This window comes from Chiroxiphia lanceolata, chromosome 5 (assembly GCF_009829145.1).
Source record: "Chiroxiphia lanceolata isolate bChiLan1 chromosome 5, bChiLan1.pri, whole genome shotgun sequence".
Classification (NCBI taxonomy): Eukaryota; Metazoa; Chordata; class Aves; order Passeriformes; family Pipridae; genus Chiroxiphia; species Chiroxiphia lanceolata.
In genome coordinates this window covers 33,483,804-33,498,165 of record NC_045641.1, presented here as the reverse complement: position 1 = coordinate 33,498,165, position 14,362 = coordinate 33,483,804, and the positions used below count along the sequence as shown (strand labels likewise).

Below are 14,362 nucleotides of genomic sequence, written 5' to 3'. Positions count from 1 at the left end.
ACATAGGCCATCCAGCAGACAAAAAATAGTATAAAGAGATTGTCCTCAAGTTGCAGGAAGGGAGAATGAACTGAAACTGGGCAAGTCAGATATGGTTCAGTTCACCAAACAAAGTAGTGGGAATCTCACCACCTCAGGCTTGGCTTTGCCTAGAATGTCTGAATGTAGATGAACAGTACCAACACACAGGGCTTATGAAAAAAAACCCAAACCAAAATCAAAAACACTCACCTGGATTTTAATAGACCTTTCATTTCTCTTTTATTTACTTTTTTGTTTAAAGTTATGACCTCTGCAACATAACCAGGAAGCAAAGCAAAGCAAACAGAAATGCATGCAAGAAAGACCCACAAGGTTTACATTATATTGTAACGGAATGGTGAGTTATTAGTGTCAAGTTTTTTTTTTTTGACCTAAGAGAGGTTTACTGTTCCTTAAAATACTTACAATATCAACCCTGGACATGACTAAAAAAAGAGACAGGAAAAATAACCAACTTGTCCCAAAGAAGGTGTATATTTGATGTTTAATTCGTGGTAGATATTTTTCCAAATCTACTTCAGGAGGCACTTAACATACTCTTAGCATCCCTGTTCACTAATCTACTTTTGGCTCTGTAGACTATATTACCAAACAGCTTTATCATAAAAACTTGTAAGTGTCACAACATCTTTACATTTGTCATGTCTGTACACAAGGAACCTGAAACAAACACAGGTATTGTTTGAACTCAGCTCTCAGGATATTGTTTAATAATCAGAAACTGAACAAGCTCACAAGGCTTATTTTCCAAAGCTCTGCAACTGCCTTCAGTTGCATGCCAGCTGGTTTCTAGTATAAGCCAGAGATGACAGCCGATCAACCCCACTAGCCACGTATGATGACTAACTGGCTTTCTCCTGCTAAGTTCCAGTACTGCACTGCTCTCACGGCTTGCCCTGCCTACCTGCTCCATTTCGCGGGTCACTGTGAGACTTACAGATCTCAGGAGTGCTGCTACATCACAGGGCACAGACAGAGCCTTGCTACAGAGGACAGACTTCCTACATACTCTTGCTACATTCCCCCCACCCCTGTTTTCTTAAAGCAGATTTGGCACACCCAACCTTTCTGTACATTTGGGTGATAACCACGTGCAACAGACCTCCCAATACTTTATTTTTTTTTAAGAGTGTGACACGGTCAAAATGACACAGCAAGAGAAGAAGGGCATAAAATTCCTGTGTCCTCAAATTTAAAGATGTTTGGGCCTGTCCTTTCATTTTCGCTCCTGACAGCATCCTGAACGCCTGGCGATTCGCGGAGGCGCCCCGGGGCATGTCCCCGGCCCCCCAGGCAGGCAAGGGTAACACACAGCAGGCCAGTGGCAGGGCTCGCTTTCGGCCACTGCCCAGGTTCTTTCCTCTAACAAATAGTTCCGGGGGAGAAATATCCTTGATGTGTTTAAGGAGCACAAGGTAGGTAGTGAACCTTCCAAGGGGGAGCCTTGTCTGGCAGGATCAGCGGGCTCTGCCGGGGCTGGGACGGAGCTGGCTCAGCCCAGGGGCAGCGGGGACAGCGCACTGCGGGCGACGACCTCCGACCCCCCGGTAATGGAAACGCCTCCCGGGCAGCAATTCCCGGGGCCGACCGCGGGCAAGACCACGGGTCGCGGCCGAATCGCTGCGGGAGCCGGGGGCGGCCCCGCCGGGATCAGGCTCCGCCCGCCGCGCACCTGCCGCGGGCCACCCCCGGCGCGGGAGGCGGGCGGGGACGGCGGCCGCCCGTGCCCGGCGTGTGCCAGGAGCCCGCCGGTGCCGCAGGAGGAGCAGGAAGCGCCCGGGCGAATCCAGCCGCGCTATCACATGACTCAGCAGCCGCTACCGCCGGGCTGAGTTCACCCAGCGCCGCGCCGGGAGGGGGAAACCTGCAATGAGGCCGCGGCCCCGCGGCTGCCCCTGAACCCGCCGTTCCCCCGCCCTGCTGTGCGCGGCCCGGCGACCCCATTGCGGGAGCGCGGCGGGCGCTGCCGGAGCCGCCGCCGCCGCAGCGCTGCCCGCCGGCGTGACCCGCAACCCGCCCCGCGCGGCGGCCCCGGCGCTGCCGCCGCCGCCGGCGGGGGTACTATTATGCTCACGCGGGTGAAGTCCGCCGTGGCCAATTTCATGGGCGGCATCATGGCTGGCAGCGCGGGCGCCGACCACGGCAGTGGCGCGGACTTGCCCCTCCGCTTCCCCTATGGGAGACCCGAGTTCCTGGGACTGTCCCCGGACGAGGTGGAGTGCTCCGCCGACCACATCGCCCGCCCCATCCTCATCCTCAGCAAGGACACCCGGCGCCTGCCCTGGACCACGGGCTACGCGGAGTGAGTACGGACCGCGGCCGCCGCGGCGAGCAGGTGGAGCGCGGCCGAGCCCGCTGCCCCCGCTCCCGGCGCAGCGGCGGCGAAAGGCGGCGATGCCGCGGGACCTTCCCCCGGCGGTGCCGGCGCTGCCGGAGGCGGCAGGAGCGCAGCCCGGGGCCTGCGCGGCGCCGCGGGCAGCGGGAGCGGCTGGGTAAGCGGCGGGGTGGGCGGCATCCGTGGCGCCGTGTGTCCGGCCCCGACTATAGCTCTGCACCTGGGCAGCTCCTTCCTGGGAGCCCGAGGATGCGCGTGGTCTGCTGCCCTTGAAAGTCCCCGCGGGAGTGGCCGGTACCCGGACGGGCGAAGGATGGCAAGGAGCAGCACCGGGCTCCTCGACTTGTAGTGACGGCTCTGGGGGCTCAAGGGCCGAGGATGGGGTCCCCGTCGGTGAACAACAGTCTCGGTCCTTGATCCTGGAATGAAAAGGGCCTTTGGAAGGAAACAGGGTTTGGTTTGTGCGTGTGTAAATGCTTCTCGCTGCCCAGGAATGGTGAAACGTGTGGGGTTTGGGACACCTTCTTGTGGACCTGGCAGCCGACGCACTTGTTAGTGGTGCTGATCACATATTCCCAAAGTGCTTTCCACTTTGGGTAGACACTTGAGGGACACAAGCTCCAAACTGAAAGAAAAATCCATTGGCCAACCCCGAAGCTGGGCTGGCTTTCCCAGTGGTTTGTTTCCCTTACACACTCATATCATGATATTTACTTTAGAGGGTGTCTGATTAGGACCTGGTTGTAGCCTCGCCAGCCAGGCAAAAGGCAGTGTTCGTTTGGATGCATCCAGCTGGCAGTGGGAGTAGTTTCGGAGTCAAGGCATGTCCTTGCACTTGATTGCTGTATCCGTAAACACATTGTTTTCCTTGATGATAATGGGTGCAGGATTCAGTATTTGGTTTCTTTCTGTTACTAAGTCTTGAGCATGAATCGCCATCCGTGTTGCTACCAGTTCTGAGATTACAGAAGTTAAACTAAACTACAGACTACAAGCTGTTTTGCTATAGTCTCTTCAGGCATACATGAATTCCCAAAAAAACTATTGCAAAAACTACAGTGAAGTCTTGACATTGTTAATGAGCAATCACTAGCTTTATTTAAGAGCTTGTTCTGTCATTGGGGATGCTGAAATTGGATGAGAGATTTAAAGAATTTTAAATTTGATTGTTCCCCTCAGATTATTAACGAATTGAATAGACTACTGAGCAAATTCCCCAGGAACTAAAATTTTATATATTTTAAAGTAAGCCCTAATTGTTCTGCCACTATAATAGTTCCTTAAAAAGCAATTCTTTACTAAAACAAATACATGCTGCTATTTTTAGGTGAGGTGAGGTGCTGTGGCTTTCAGCAAGTAATTGCAAGTTGGTGACAAAGTGGAAGGGAGGTTCTCTGGCTCCCAGGTATGCACATCCACTGCTGCCCGTGAGCTTCCCTGAAACTATGGGAGCAGAAAAACATGGGTGCTGGAAAGTGAAAGTGCAGGTTGACCCTGTTGATGACATCTGATGTGAGGGAGTGTTTGGAGATACAGTAAATGGCTCTGGTGATCATAAAACCAGAACAACATACCAGGATTCTTTTCATATGCTTGTTACTCTTCCCTCTTGAGCTTTGAGCAGTTTGGTTAATTGGGAGGGGTACACTGGCTTTCTCAGTTCCTATTGTTATCTATGTGAAAGAGGTTGGCTTTTTGCTTTATCTTTGGTGGTGGGTGGGTTTTTTTTCCTTTTTTTCTTTGTTCTCATTCCCTTCCCTTGCAGTTACTGGTTCTAATGTTGGTGGAGCAGAGCTAAGTGAAAGGTTGTGCTTGTTATAGAGAGAGAAGCAGTAATGTGTTACCAGGCTCTTCCCAGAAACATGGATATGATGTTCCAAAATGGAGTTTCATTGTAACCAAAAGATATCAAAATGCTCATTGTGCAGAAGCTGAGAGGAAAGCAGTTCCACCAAAATTGCATTGTCTTCCAAAGACAAAGCATTAATGAATAAAGAAAAAGAAGAAAATACGGACAAATGCAGATTTTGCTAAATATTACTTTGTTTTTACTCCTACTGAGCTATTATCAGGCTTTCTGAAAATAATTGCAAGACTTGCTGGGAGGTATACATTGAAACTATGTTTTTCTTTTGGAAAACTCATTTGAGTTACATAGAGAAAATAAATGGAAAAAATACCAGGAAGGTGAAATTACTTCTATACATGTTCTGAAGTTTGTTGGCTTGGGGAAAGCAGAGGATAAAGTACTTTCATACTATTATTTAGCATTTCGTTAGTGTCTGTATCAAGGAAACTGTCAGAGCAATGTTTGCCTTTTGTTACAGTGCAAGTGAGCATTTGCAAGAATGTTAGGAGGAAGTTTGGTGTCCTCACGAGCGGCTTGTGACATAACACAAAGGTTAGCCATTCAACTCACATTTTACTAGTTTGCTTTGCTATGAAGACCTCAGAAAAGATGTACCATACCTGCAGTGTGGCAAGGTCCAGCTTCCCTGAGCCTTTTCTGTGTTTCCATGTTTTAGCAAATCAGAAAAAGTGATTTCAATGTTTTGTTGTTGGGAACGCCTCTGGATACAAGGGATTTTTACTTCATGAAGCTTGTTTTAGTTGTAAAGCATGTCAGTTTACAGATGATCGTGGAGTTCCTTGCTGTTGTAATGTGTTGGTGTTTCATCCAAGATGGAGAAGGCATTTTGAGGTTAGACTTGGTTCCCATGCAGAACTGAAGCAGTCTGAGTCTACAAAATGTTTCAGGGAAATTCTTTTGTTTCTTTGATTTCTGAGGATCAGTATTTCTTACTAAAAAATGTGTTTACAAAGGAGCTCACCCTGTTGACTATCTCTCCTCCCTAGGATCTGTGTGGTAAATGCCTATTCATCTGACTTGTTCCTCTGGAAAAAGCACTTCTCCTCCTCTCCTTTTTCTTACTTCTCTTGTACTAAACTTTTTTTGTAATGGGTATTTTTGCCATATTACTCATCTGTGTCATATTTTTTAACTTATTTTTAAAATTACCTACTTATCTTTGATATTATGTAGTGAAATGTAAATTAGCCTTTATTTTTTATTATTAGCTTTCCCTCTTTTAATAGGGTGATCATCATGCAAAGCATGTAGGCAGGCAAACGAAATCTTTAAAAACATTCTTGGTGCTGGGATAAAACATCATTGCTTCCTGAAATTTCACTGGGAATCCCATAGGGACTCAGCTCTCCTTAGTCAGTAAGCAGCCTGAAAATTGTCTTCTAAAATGACCATTCTGCTGTCTCTTCTGTGCGTGGGAGACCTTACACCTTGAATTTCATTTCACCTCATAATACAGGATGGCAGAAGGCCAGTAGATGTTTCAAAGAGATACTCTTGTACCACAGACACTTGTCTAATGGTCATCAAACTCCATAGAAGCAAAATGAAAATTGTATCCCACATCCAGTAAGCATTTTAATTGTCTTTAAATAAAAAATAATAAATATAATAATATAATTTAGAAATAAACTTTTCCTTTTATCAAGGGCATCCTTAACATAGTTTTCTGCATGTGGTTAGCCAATGTGCATCAGGAATGACCCAGGGAGAAGGTAGTCTGTTAACAAACATTCTTTTAAGTCTACCTTTAATCCAGAGGAGTAAGGAAATTTGCTGCTCTCTGAAAAGTTAACTGATTTATTTGAGAAAGGGGGGGTGAGAGGGATCCTGCCTGACACTTTATTTACTTGTTGCCTTTCCTTGCCTCCGCAAGCAATTGTGCTCCTGCAGCCACTGGGCTTTTCTAGACCTTTCTCTGTCTGAGCCTCATTGGTTTCTGAGCTTCTGCTTGGATTGCCCTGTTAATGGGAGGGAAGTTTCTTTTTTTGGTCCCTTTCTGTGCTGTTTTCAATGTGTTACAACCTCTTTTCTGCAGAGCTACTGCTGTTAAATCTGCCCTCTGCCCCAGTGTTAAACTCTGAAAGTAAGTGCTGAAGTAGAGGCAGTAGCATGGAGTATGTAATCTGAAACGACTCAGATGGTATTCACTGCATCCAAACGCTACCCAGAACATTTTTTTTCACCTTTTCCTCTTCTGCTTTATCTTGTTCCCTCTGTGAAGGTAGAGGACGAACAGGATGTAGCAGAGCCTTACTCTCCTGGTTGAATTCCCTTGACTACATATGGTGCAATAAAATAGATGCTAAATTTGCAAATGACAAAGAACTAGCCTGCTGCTCATGCTGGTGGAGTTGCAGAGAAACTGTAACTGAGTAGCATTTTGCAGTAGAAAAACAAGATTAATAATTTTCTGCCTATTTTGAATGTGTATTTCTGGTAGTCCAGAATTCAGTACTATAATCACTTTTCTAAACTGTATGAATCCTGGGGATGGGACCATAATAGCTGCTCCTGTGTCTCATGCATTCCTCTCTTTGCTCTTGCTTTTCTGCCATCTCTTTGGAGAACATCAAAAGGTACTATTAAATACACTTAGGGAACCAGGGGAAAGGTTAATTGTATGTTGTCTGTGACCTTATGCAAAAGACACTTTTGCCTGCCTTTTTTAATTAATTTTTTTAAAAAATTCTAAGTGAAACTTTAGATATCTTTGCAGTTTCAAGTTAGAATACATTTCCAGAAACTTAACTTTACTGGTGTGTGTGCTTCTTGGCTTATAGAGTCAATTTTTTTATCCCAGTAGTGCCTTTTGTTTGATGAGGCAGACTCCGGGCTCTTTTTCCATAATGTTACATTTAGGAGATACCATGGATTCTCTCCTCTGCAGGCCTGCAGTAGAAATTTCATTTTCTCTGTGGCGTGGTGGCTACTGACACATAATGAATGCAGAGTTGTAGGTGAAGTGTGATGACTGTGTCCTTTTACAGCATTACTACAGTGGCAAGTTGTTACAGTTCAAAATGAAAAGAAGGGGGGGAAGTTCATGGATTTTTTTTTTTCCGACTCTAAGTACTGGTTGTTTTGTAAGGCTGATGATGTTGCATCATGTTTTCTCATGCTGTGTTACTTAGCTTGTAGGAAATGAACCCACATGAGAATTGACTGGAGGTTTTTGTTAAAATAACTTCCAGCCTTTCTCAGTGATCATAAATGTTTTGTTAAGATAACACAGAACTATTTTTCCACCTGACGTACCTTTCATGTTCTTTCTAAACCAAACTATTTATACAAATGTTAAGCATTGTATTTACAATCTGAAGCAACTGAAAGCTTAACACCTCTGTGAGTTGAGGTAAACCAAAACACAGAAATTGCTTGTCCTGAGTTGACCAATATTTTGATGTTGGAGGATAGCATAGGGCTTGCAACTACTGATCACTTATTCTAATCCTCATTGGCTCTTACTAACAGGAGATAACACCACAGTCCTGCTTCTATGAATTGAAAGTTACAGTCTCAATTCTGGGAGCTAGTCTTTCTAACCCTCAGCTGGGAGCATGACTCATACACCATCGGTAAACACATTCTTGTATGTATTCTGTTTGGTACAAATTTCAGGAGGATGATACTCCTGAGAAAAGGAATACCTTTTTTTATCTTGCTCTGTTTGGCTGTCTTCTCAGGTTAAGTACACAGAAGTAATTAATTGCTTTTCTTTTTAAACTTTGTAAAAAGTTGTTTGCAATTCTCTTTGTTGGGATAAAATTATGTTCCTTTATTCTTTTTGTAGTTCAGAACATAAGACTGAGTAGGACCTGATGAATGAGCTAAAAACTGAAATCCCATACATGTATCTAAAGACAACTCTTTTTGTGCATGAATTATTCTTCTATGCATAATAATAGTTTTAAGAGCTTCAGAAATCCCTTTCCTTGTGTAAGAACTTATGCTATAGCATCTAATATTTATTTCAGAATAACCTTGGAGAAATGTACCTATGTAAATGTACTGGTTCCTTAAGGTGAAGGAAATGGAGCAGTGAGGATAAGTTTTGGCAAGAGATTTGATACAGATGTGGAGAATGAGTCCTGAGTTTTATGTTCTGTGTTTAGATGACACAGTTATTTTTCCTGCTGTTGTGTGCTTGGCTTTTCCTGTGTGGTCTCTGATTTCTTAGAACTAACAGAGGTAAAAGGAGAAAAATAAAGAAGGGGAAAAAAAGGTAAATCATGTGCTCCTGTATTTTTAATGTTGTCTAATTTGCACAAACATGATTCCTAATGAGACAAGTATGAAATTCATCCATCTAAGCTATCTCATATTGCTAGTCCCTCAGAAGCTTAAGACTTGTGCTGTCTCACATGTTTCTGAAAGGCTTGCTTGAGCATGATTGCAGCTTCTGAAACCAGAGGGTGACTGTGTCCTCCTGGGTAGCCTTTCTTTGGCCCCTTCTGCCTTGGCACAGGTGGCAGTTAGCAGATGTTACCTGCAGACACTCTGGCTTTGTTCATTTCTCTTGGTTGCAGCTGCATCACTTGGGAAAGTTTTAAGTGGGAATGGCTTGGCGCAGTTATCATCAGGGCATAAAGTAATCTGACAGGGCTGTCCCCCTTAGGGTGAACTGCTTTGAGGCTGTGAATGTGATCAAATAAAACATGCTCAGTTTGACCTTGAAAGGAAGCAGTGCTGCAAAGTACAGGTCATTCCTGTGATAGAATCTGTGTGCCACTAGAGAAAGAAATATGGTTTCTGGGTTTAAGGATCGGGTTAAGTCAGCTATGTAAGCTGAATCCCAAGTAAGACTTGGAGTGAGAGAGTGCTGTTAATGAATGCAGGGAGATGATTTGGGCAGAGCAGACATAGCAACTTTGCATGGGGCTGGAGTAGGTGTTATATCTGTGCTGCAGCAGCATTTACCAGGAAGATAGAGGCTCCTGGGTCACTTCTAACCTGGATCTTTATCCATGTCCTTTTGGATTTCTTTTCTAGTTGAACTTGCTGCTCTAAAATGCAAGAGGTCCTACTGGGCAGCAGCACCCTAGTATATTAACTGTACCCTTTTTTGTCTCTGTCTAAAGATTTTTTTTCTTCCTTATTGTTGAACAGAAAGAGAAAGATGACTTGTAAGATTTGATTCCCATTTGGCCAGTCACATTTACCTGTTGGGATATATGTTTGGGATGGCCAGCAATAATACACAGTATTATCCAGAGTGGTTTCCTGATCATAGGTCAGATAGAACAGGTCACAGTTTCAAGTGCTCAGGGTGCAAAACAGTTAGCAGAGTTGGTGAGAGAAATTCCAGCTTGTGTTGAGCCCCTTCCCCCCCCATATCCAACAGACATGGGGTGGAAGTTTTATTGCATGGTATTTACAGAAGTTCAAGCAGGTAGGAGGTGGCCAGCAGGTCCACTGAAGCCATTTGGCTGGTTTCACTCCTATCTTCCCCATCCAGCATCACACTTGCTGTCTAGTAAATGCTGCCAGCTGTACTTGTGGTTATAAGTGGCAGGGTGCTAAGTGGTTGATACTGCATCAATAGATGAAGCTCATAAAATGGCTGGAGACAGGTGTGTTTCCTCCTCCCAATACTGTATTCAAGGCAAGTGTTTGTCTGCAGAGTTTAACATTCTCCAAATAAATACTGCACCCAGTGTTTCTTCAGGGGGAAGCTGGTCTAGGGTAAAGCCAGCCAAAGGGATGTCTGTGGTTCTAGATTGTAGCATGGTTTAATTGCTGAAGTCTGAGATGGGGAAGGATAAAAATAACACCAAGCTTAGGCAGTCATTGTTAGCAAGTGCAGTGGATAGTGCAGGAGGGGATGTGGGCAGCACATAGTTGGAGAATGCCAAAATACGAATCCTGTATATGACTCAGCACTCATGCTGGTTTAAAAAAGAAACTTGATTAAGAAGAGTTATTAGTGTGGTGGGCACACTATATATATAGATGTGGCGGGCAGGCAAATTTCTGTCATGAAGCAGGGTGGCAAATCTAGATCTTTGCTTATTGTTTGGGATCTGTATTTAACACAGAACGAAGGGGAAGAGAATCTGCTGAGGGAGCCCAGAGCTGCTTGAGGTACAGGGATATGGGCAGTGGTGTGTCCTCAGAGAACCTCTTTTTGTCTTTGTGGCCTAAATGCACCTTCTCCTAAATGGTCTTCATTCTCAAGATGAGCAGGAGTCAAGTGGGTCTGGTCACCCAAGAAAAAAGAGGACAACATCTTATCAGCCTCTCTCTCCTCTGGTGTGGGGAGATCTGTCTGTCCCTTGCTTTCACTTGTCATAATGTCAGGATATTTTTAATTCTGTGATCAATGTCAGACCCTGTGAAAGGGTCTTCTTGTGAAAGCAGGTCCAAGGTCCTGGTGGTCATTATGGCATAAAGGTAAATAACCATTTCCAATCTCTTTTTTTCCTCTCGTGTCTTTCTTCTTTTTGAAATGTTACCCATAAGGTGTAGTCAATCTTGACTGACTGTTTTTGATGCTGTTCAGGCTCTTTTGCAGGCAGCGATAACGACACTGCAGTCAGCTTTACCTAATTTCAGGGACAGAAGGTGGGAGAAAAGAGTAGGAGACCATGTGCCATTGCCTTCATGCTTTCTGTGGTGGTATTCTGCTACAATAAGGAAGAAACAGATTGAGTTTTGTTTGCATCTGATGTCCACTGCTTCAGAAATCCTACGGGAAAGTGTCCTTGGACTGGCGCTACAGGTCTGTAAGATTATCCTTTCATAGGCATAGCTCTGTTTCCAAAGTCTTTGCAGTTAATTTCTTCTTTTATTTAATCTGCTGGTCCCATAGCTGAGTGCCTTTTGTGCCGTCCTGCCCATCTACCCCATTGTGTAAAGGTACAGACAAGAGGTGAGTTCTCTTCTCCTCTCTGCCACGCCCCCCCAGTGAGCCCTTCTGGATTTCCCTAATTTGTTCCTCTGTCCTTTATGTCCTGTTATGATAATTTCTGCTTTCTGAACTCCCTGCAGAGAGACAAAAGAGATCCAGCTCCAGCCAAGTGCTGCAGCAGATCTTTTTTTCTTTTTTTTTTTCTTCTTTTTTTTTCCTGCCAACACTGATTCATTCAGGCCAAGTATGATTTCTCTATCTTTAGGTATGTGTTAGAGACCTCCTCAGAAACAGATGATGTGTAGTGCATGTTTGTAATGCCATAAAATACCGTGCAGTCAGAACTAACAATCTAGTCCTTGGTAGAGTCTGATGCTGGAGGTGGGACTGAGGACGTGTCCAGCTCTTACAACTTGAATAGTGGTCCATTTTGTGCAGAAGTCTTGCAAAGAGAAAACAGAAGTTACCTTGCAGTTCATCAGAGATCCCTGTATTTCCAGATGTGGCAGGACACCATGTGGACAGACTGATGCAAGTTCTCATCCCTCAGTTCTTCCCAAAACAGCAGTTTCAGCCGTTACCCAGCCATGAAAAACTTGATAGCTTTTCCCTGGAGTAAAACAAAAACCTTTCTATTATGAGCTACCTGAGCAAGAGTTTTGTCCTTTTGTTCAGTTGTGGTGTTTAAAGACACAGCTCTTTGAAGGCTAAGAAAATATCATAGCCATTGCTACTTTGATTTCAGGTGGGTTCTGGTGAGTTTTGAAACAGTGTGAAGGAGAGGAGAGTTAATGCTGGAAAAATAAGTTGCCAGAAGTGGCACTGATAATTTTAATAATAATAACAGCAACAACAATAATAATGATAATAGTTGTTATTGTTATTAAGTGTCAATTATTAATTATTGTTATTATAATTATTATTAATTAATATTATTAATTATTATTCTTTTCCCCTTCTCTCTTGAGGGAAGTTGCTGTTTTATCATTGGTTGTGGACTTTTCCTTTTTGATTCGTAATCTGTGCTGCTTGTCCGTAAGGAGAAGAGAGCAAGAAACTGTGAAACAATAGTGGGAAGCAAACCTTCTTTTCTGGTTGGGAAGAGTACTCCTTAAATTGCTTCAGGCCCAGCTGTTGTAACTGAGAGCAGGGTCCACTCCAGTGGGTTCAGTGTTGCATTGAATAATCAGTTTTCAAGGCGAGAACTACTGTGTAAAATTCATGTCCCTGCCTTGCTGACCAGGCTCATGAAGCAGCTGAATAGCAGTGTTCATACACAGGAGTGCAAAGGGTCTCACCTCCATTGTTTTCAGTGGCTATGGGGGAAACATAGTGCCTCTTCCTCTGTCCCACTTGCATCCCCCCCACTGTTCATTCCACTGGCTCCATGGCTGTGCATGTGTCTTGGTAGGCTGAGCGAGGGTCTTGGTTTTTTTATTTAACAGTATGCGATGCTTTGCAAGAAGCCTGTGCAATAAAACTAGGTTCCATAAATTGCTGGTTATAAGTAGTTCTTAAAACAGTATTTTGAAGAAAGTGCTTTTTCTGCTGTATTTGTCTTAAGGATCTTTGTTTCATGAATGAGTGCTAAATTTTGGAGTTGGAATTAGATTTATCTGAACTAGTTTTTGTTTCTCATTGCTGAACTTATTTGTAGGTATCTTGACTGGAAAAAAAATTAAAAGTTTTCTCTTTTTTTCCAAGGATTTGATCTAAGTTCAAAGTTGCAATGTTTATCATTTAAAAACTTTAAAAGCCATAAAGTGAAACCTGCATTGTATGTATGGTGCCATGGGGGGTGGAGCATGCCTTCAGATGTTGGTTAGACATTTTGAAATGGAAAATACTGATCATAAAGCTAACCTCAGTGATTATTGCTGCTTATGTCATGACATAAAGTTTTATGTATGGTTGGTTTGATATGAGTGACTTACATTTTGCAGAATGTAAATCGAATTTTTTTCTCCTCTTCTTCCTTTCACTCTTTGAACAAAAATAATCGTTTTTCAGCTATTTTCATGTGCCGTTTGAAGGTGCGAACTTAGTTGTATCTGCTCTCAACCATAGTGCAGGAATTGCTAAGACATTAAAATGTACACTGATGTCTTTAAAGAACGATATATCAGCATCAGACCTGGAGGGCGATTCCCTCTCCCTTACCTTGTCACCCCTCTCATTAATCACATTTCCAGTCCTGTGCTTTCAGTTAATTGCTTTATTCTTCTCAACAAACTTTAATTAAGATCAGTGTATCCGCAGCCCTTGCAAAACCTAGATGGCATCTTCTTCAGGCTAGGGCTCTCTCTGGCATACTCCCCAATGTCATTTTAAGGTCTCTGTCCCAGGCTGGAAGTGTGAAGCTGGGAATTATGGTCTGGTTAGTTCCTTTGGCAACCTCTCCAGAGTAATCCCTGAAAATCCTAGGTCTGTGGATGGTAATTCTATTATCCGTTCAGCAAGCTGAGTCTGGAAGAATGCAGCTGGTGTGTGGGAATGTGGGAAGTTCCCCATATCTGCCTTTAATCCTGCTTTTAGAGGGGAAAAAAGTTATAGGCTAATGTGATTAGCTGTAATTCCATTCTTGCTTGGTTTCAGAAAAGTGTCTGAATGCTAAATCACAAGCTAGTTCTGTGAAGTGTTTTTTTTGTAGAGGGAACAGGGAAATATTTTGGTACTAGGCTCATCTGTCTTTGAAAAAGCACTGGAATCAAGAGAAGAAACTCTCTTAGGCAGCAGTGAGTTTCTAGTTTTTGTCGCACAGCCTAATTTAGAAATCTGAAACCAAGAACATGTAAATGAAAACACAAAATGAGCATAATCCTTTCAGATACCTAGGTGTGTGTATAAACACAGGCATGGAACAACTTATACGCGCTGTGGATTGCTCTTCAGGGCTTTGCAGGCCCAGAGGTTTACATTTGGGGTTGTGTTATTTGCTGATATGTGACAGCTGCTGCTGCTGGGACTGGTGGTGTGGTTGATTTAACCCAGACCAGGGACAGAGCTATCTCTAATAAAAGCTGTGCCTTCTACCTGAAGTGAATGATCTGGGAACTTTTTTCCCCATTGAGGCATGTGTTTTTCCTTTTAGCGCTAAGGGAACAAGAGTACAGACTTCTGTGGGAGCGCTGGTGTGTCCTGTTGGAAATGCTGTTGGGTGCTGCAGAGGGGCAGAGGCAGGACCCTCAGTGACAAGCACAGAGCATGCTGCAGCCTGCCCTATGTGTGAGCACAGACAGCATGCTGCTGTGAGGACAAAGGGCTGAGT

The 14,362-nt window shown here is 44.0% G+C and overlaps 1 protein-coding gene across 1 annotated transcript in view; it reads left to right on the top strand.

Annotated features, from left to right (window-relative positions):
* The first annotated feature begins 2,093 nt into the window (after positions 1–2,093).
* Positions 2,094–14,362, top strand: part of PPM1H (protein phosphatase, Mg2+/Mn2+ dependent 1H) — a 131,463-nt gene continuing 119,194 nt past the window's right edge. Inside the window, exon 1 of the mRNA XM_032689584.1 lies at positions 2,094–2,344. Coding sequence (XP_032545475.1) covers positions 2,109–2,344 — 236 coding nt within the window. The 5' untranslated portion in view covers positions 2,094–2,108. The remainder of the gene's footprint in view (positions 2,345–14,362) is intronic.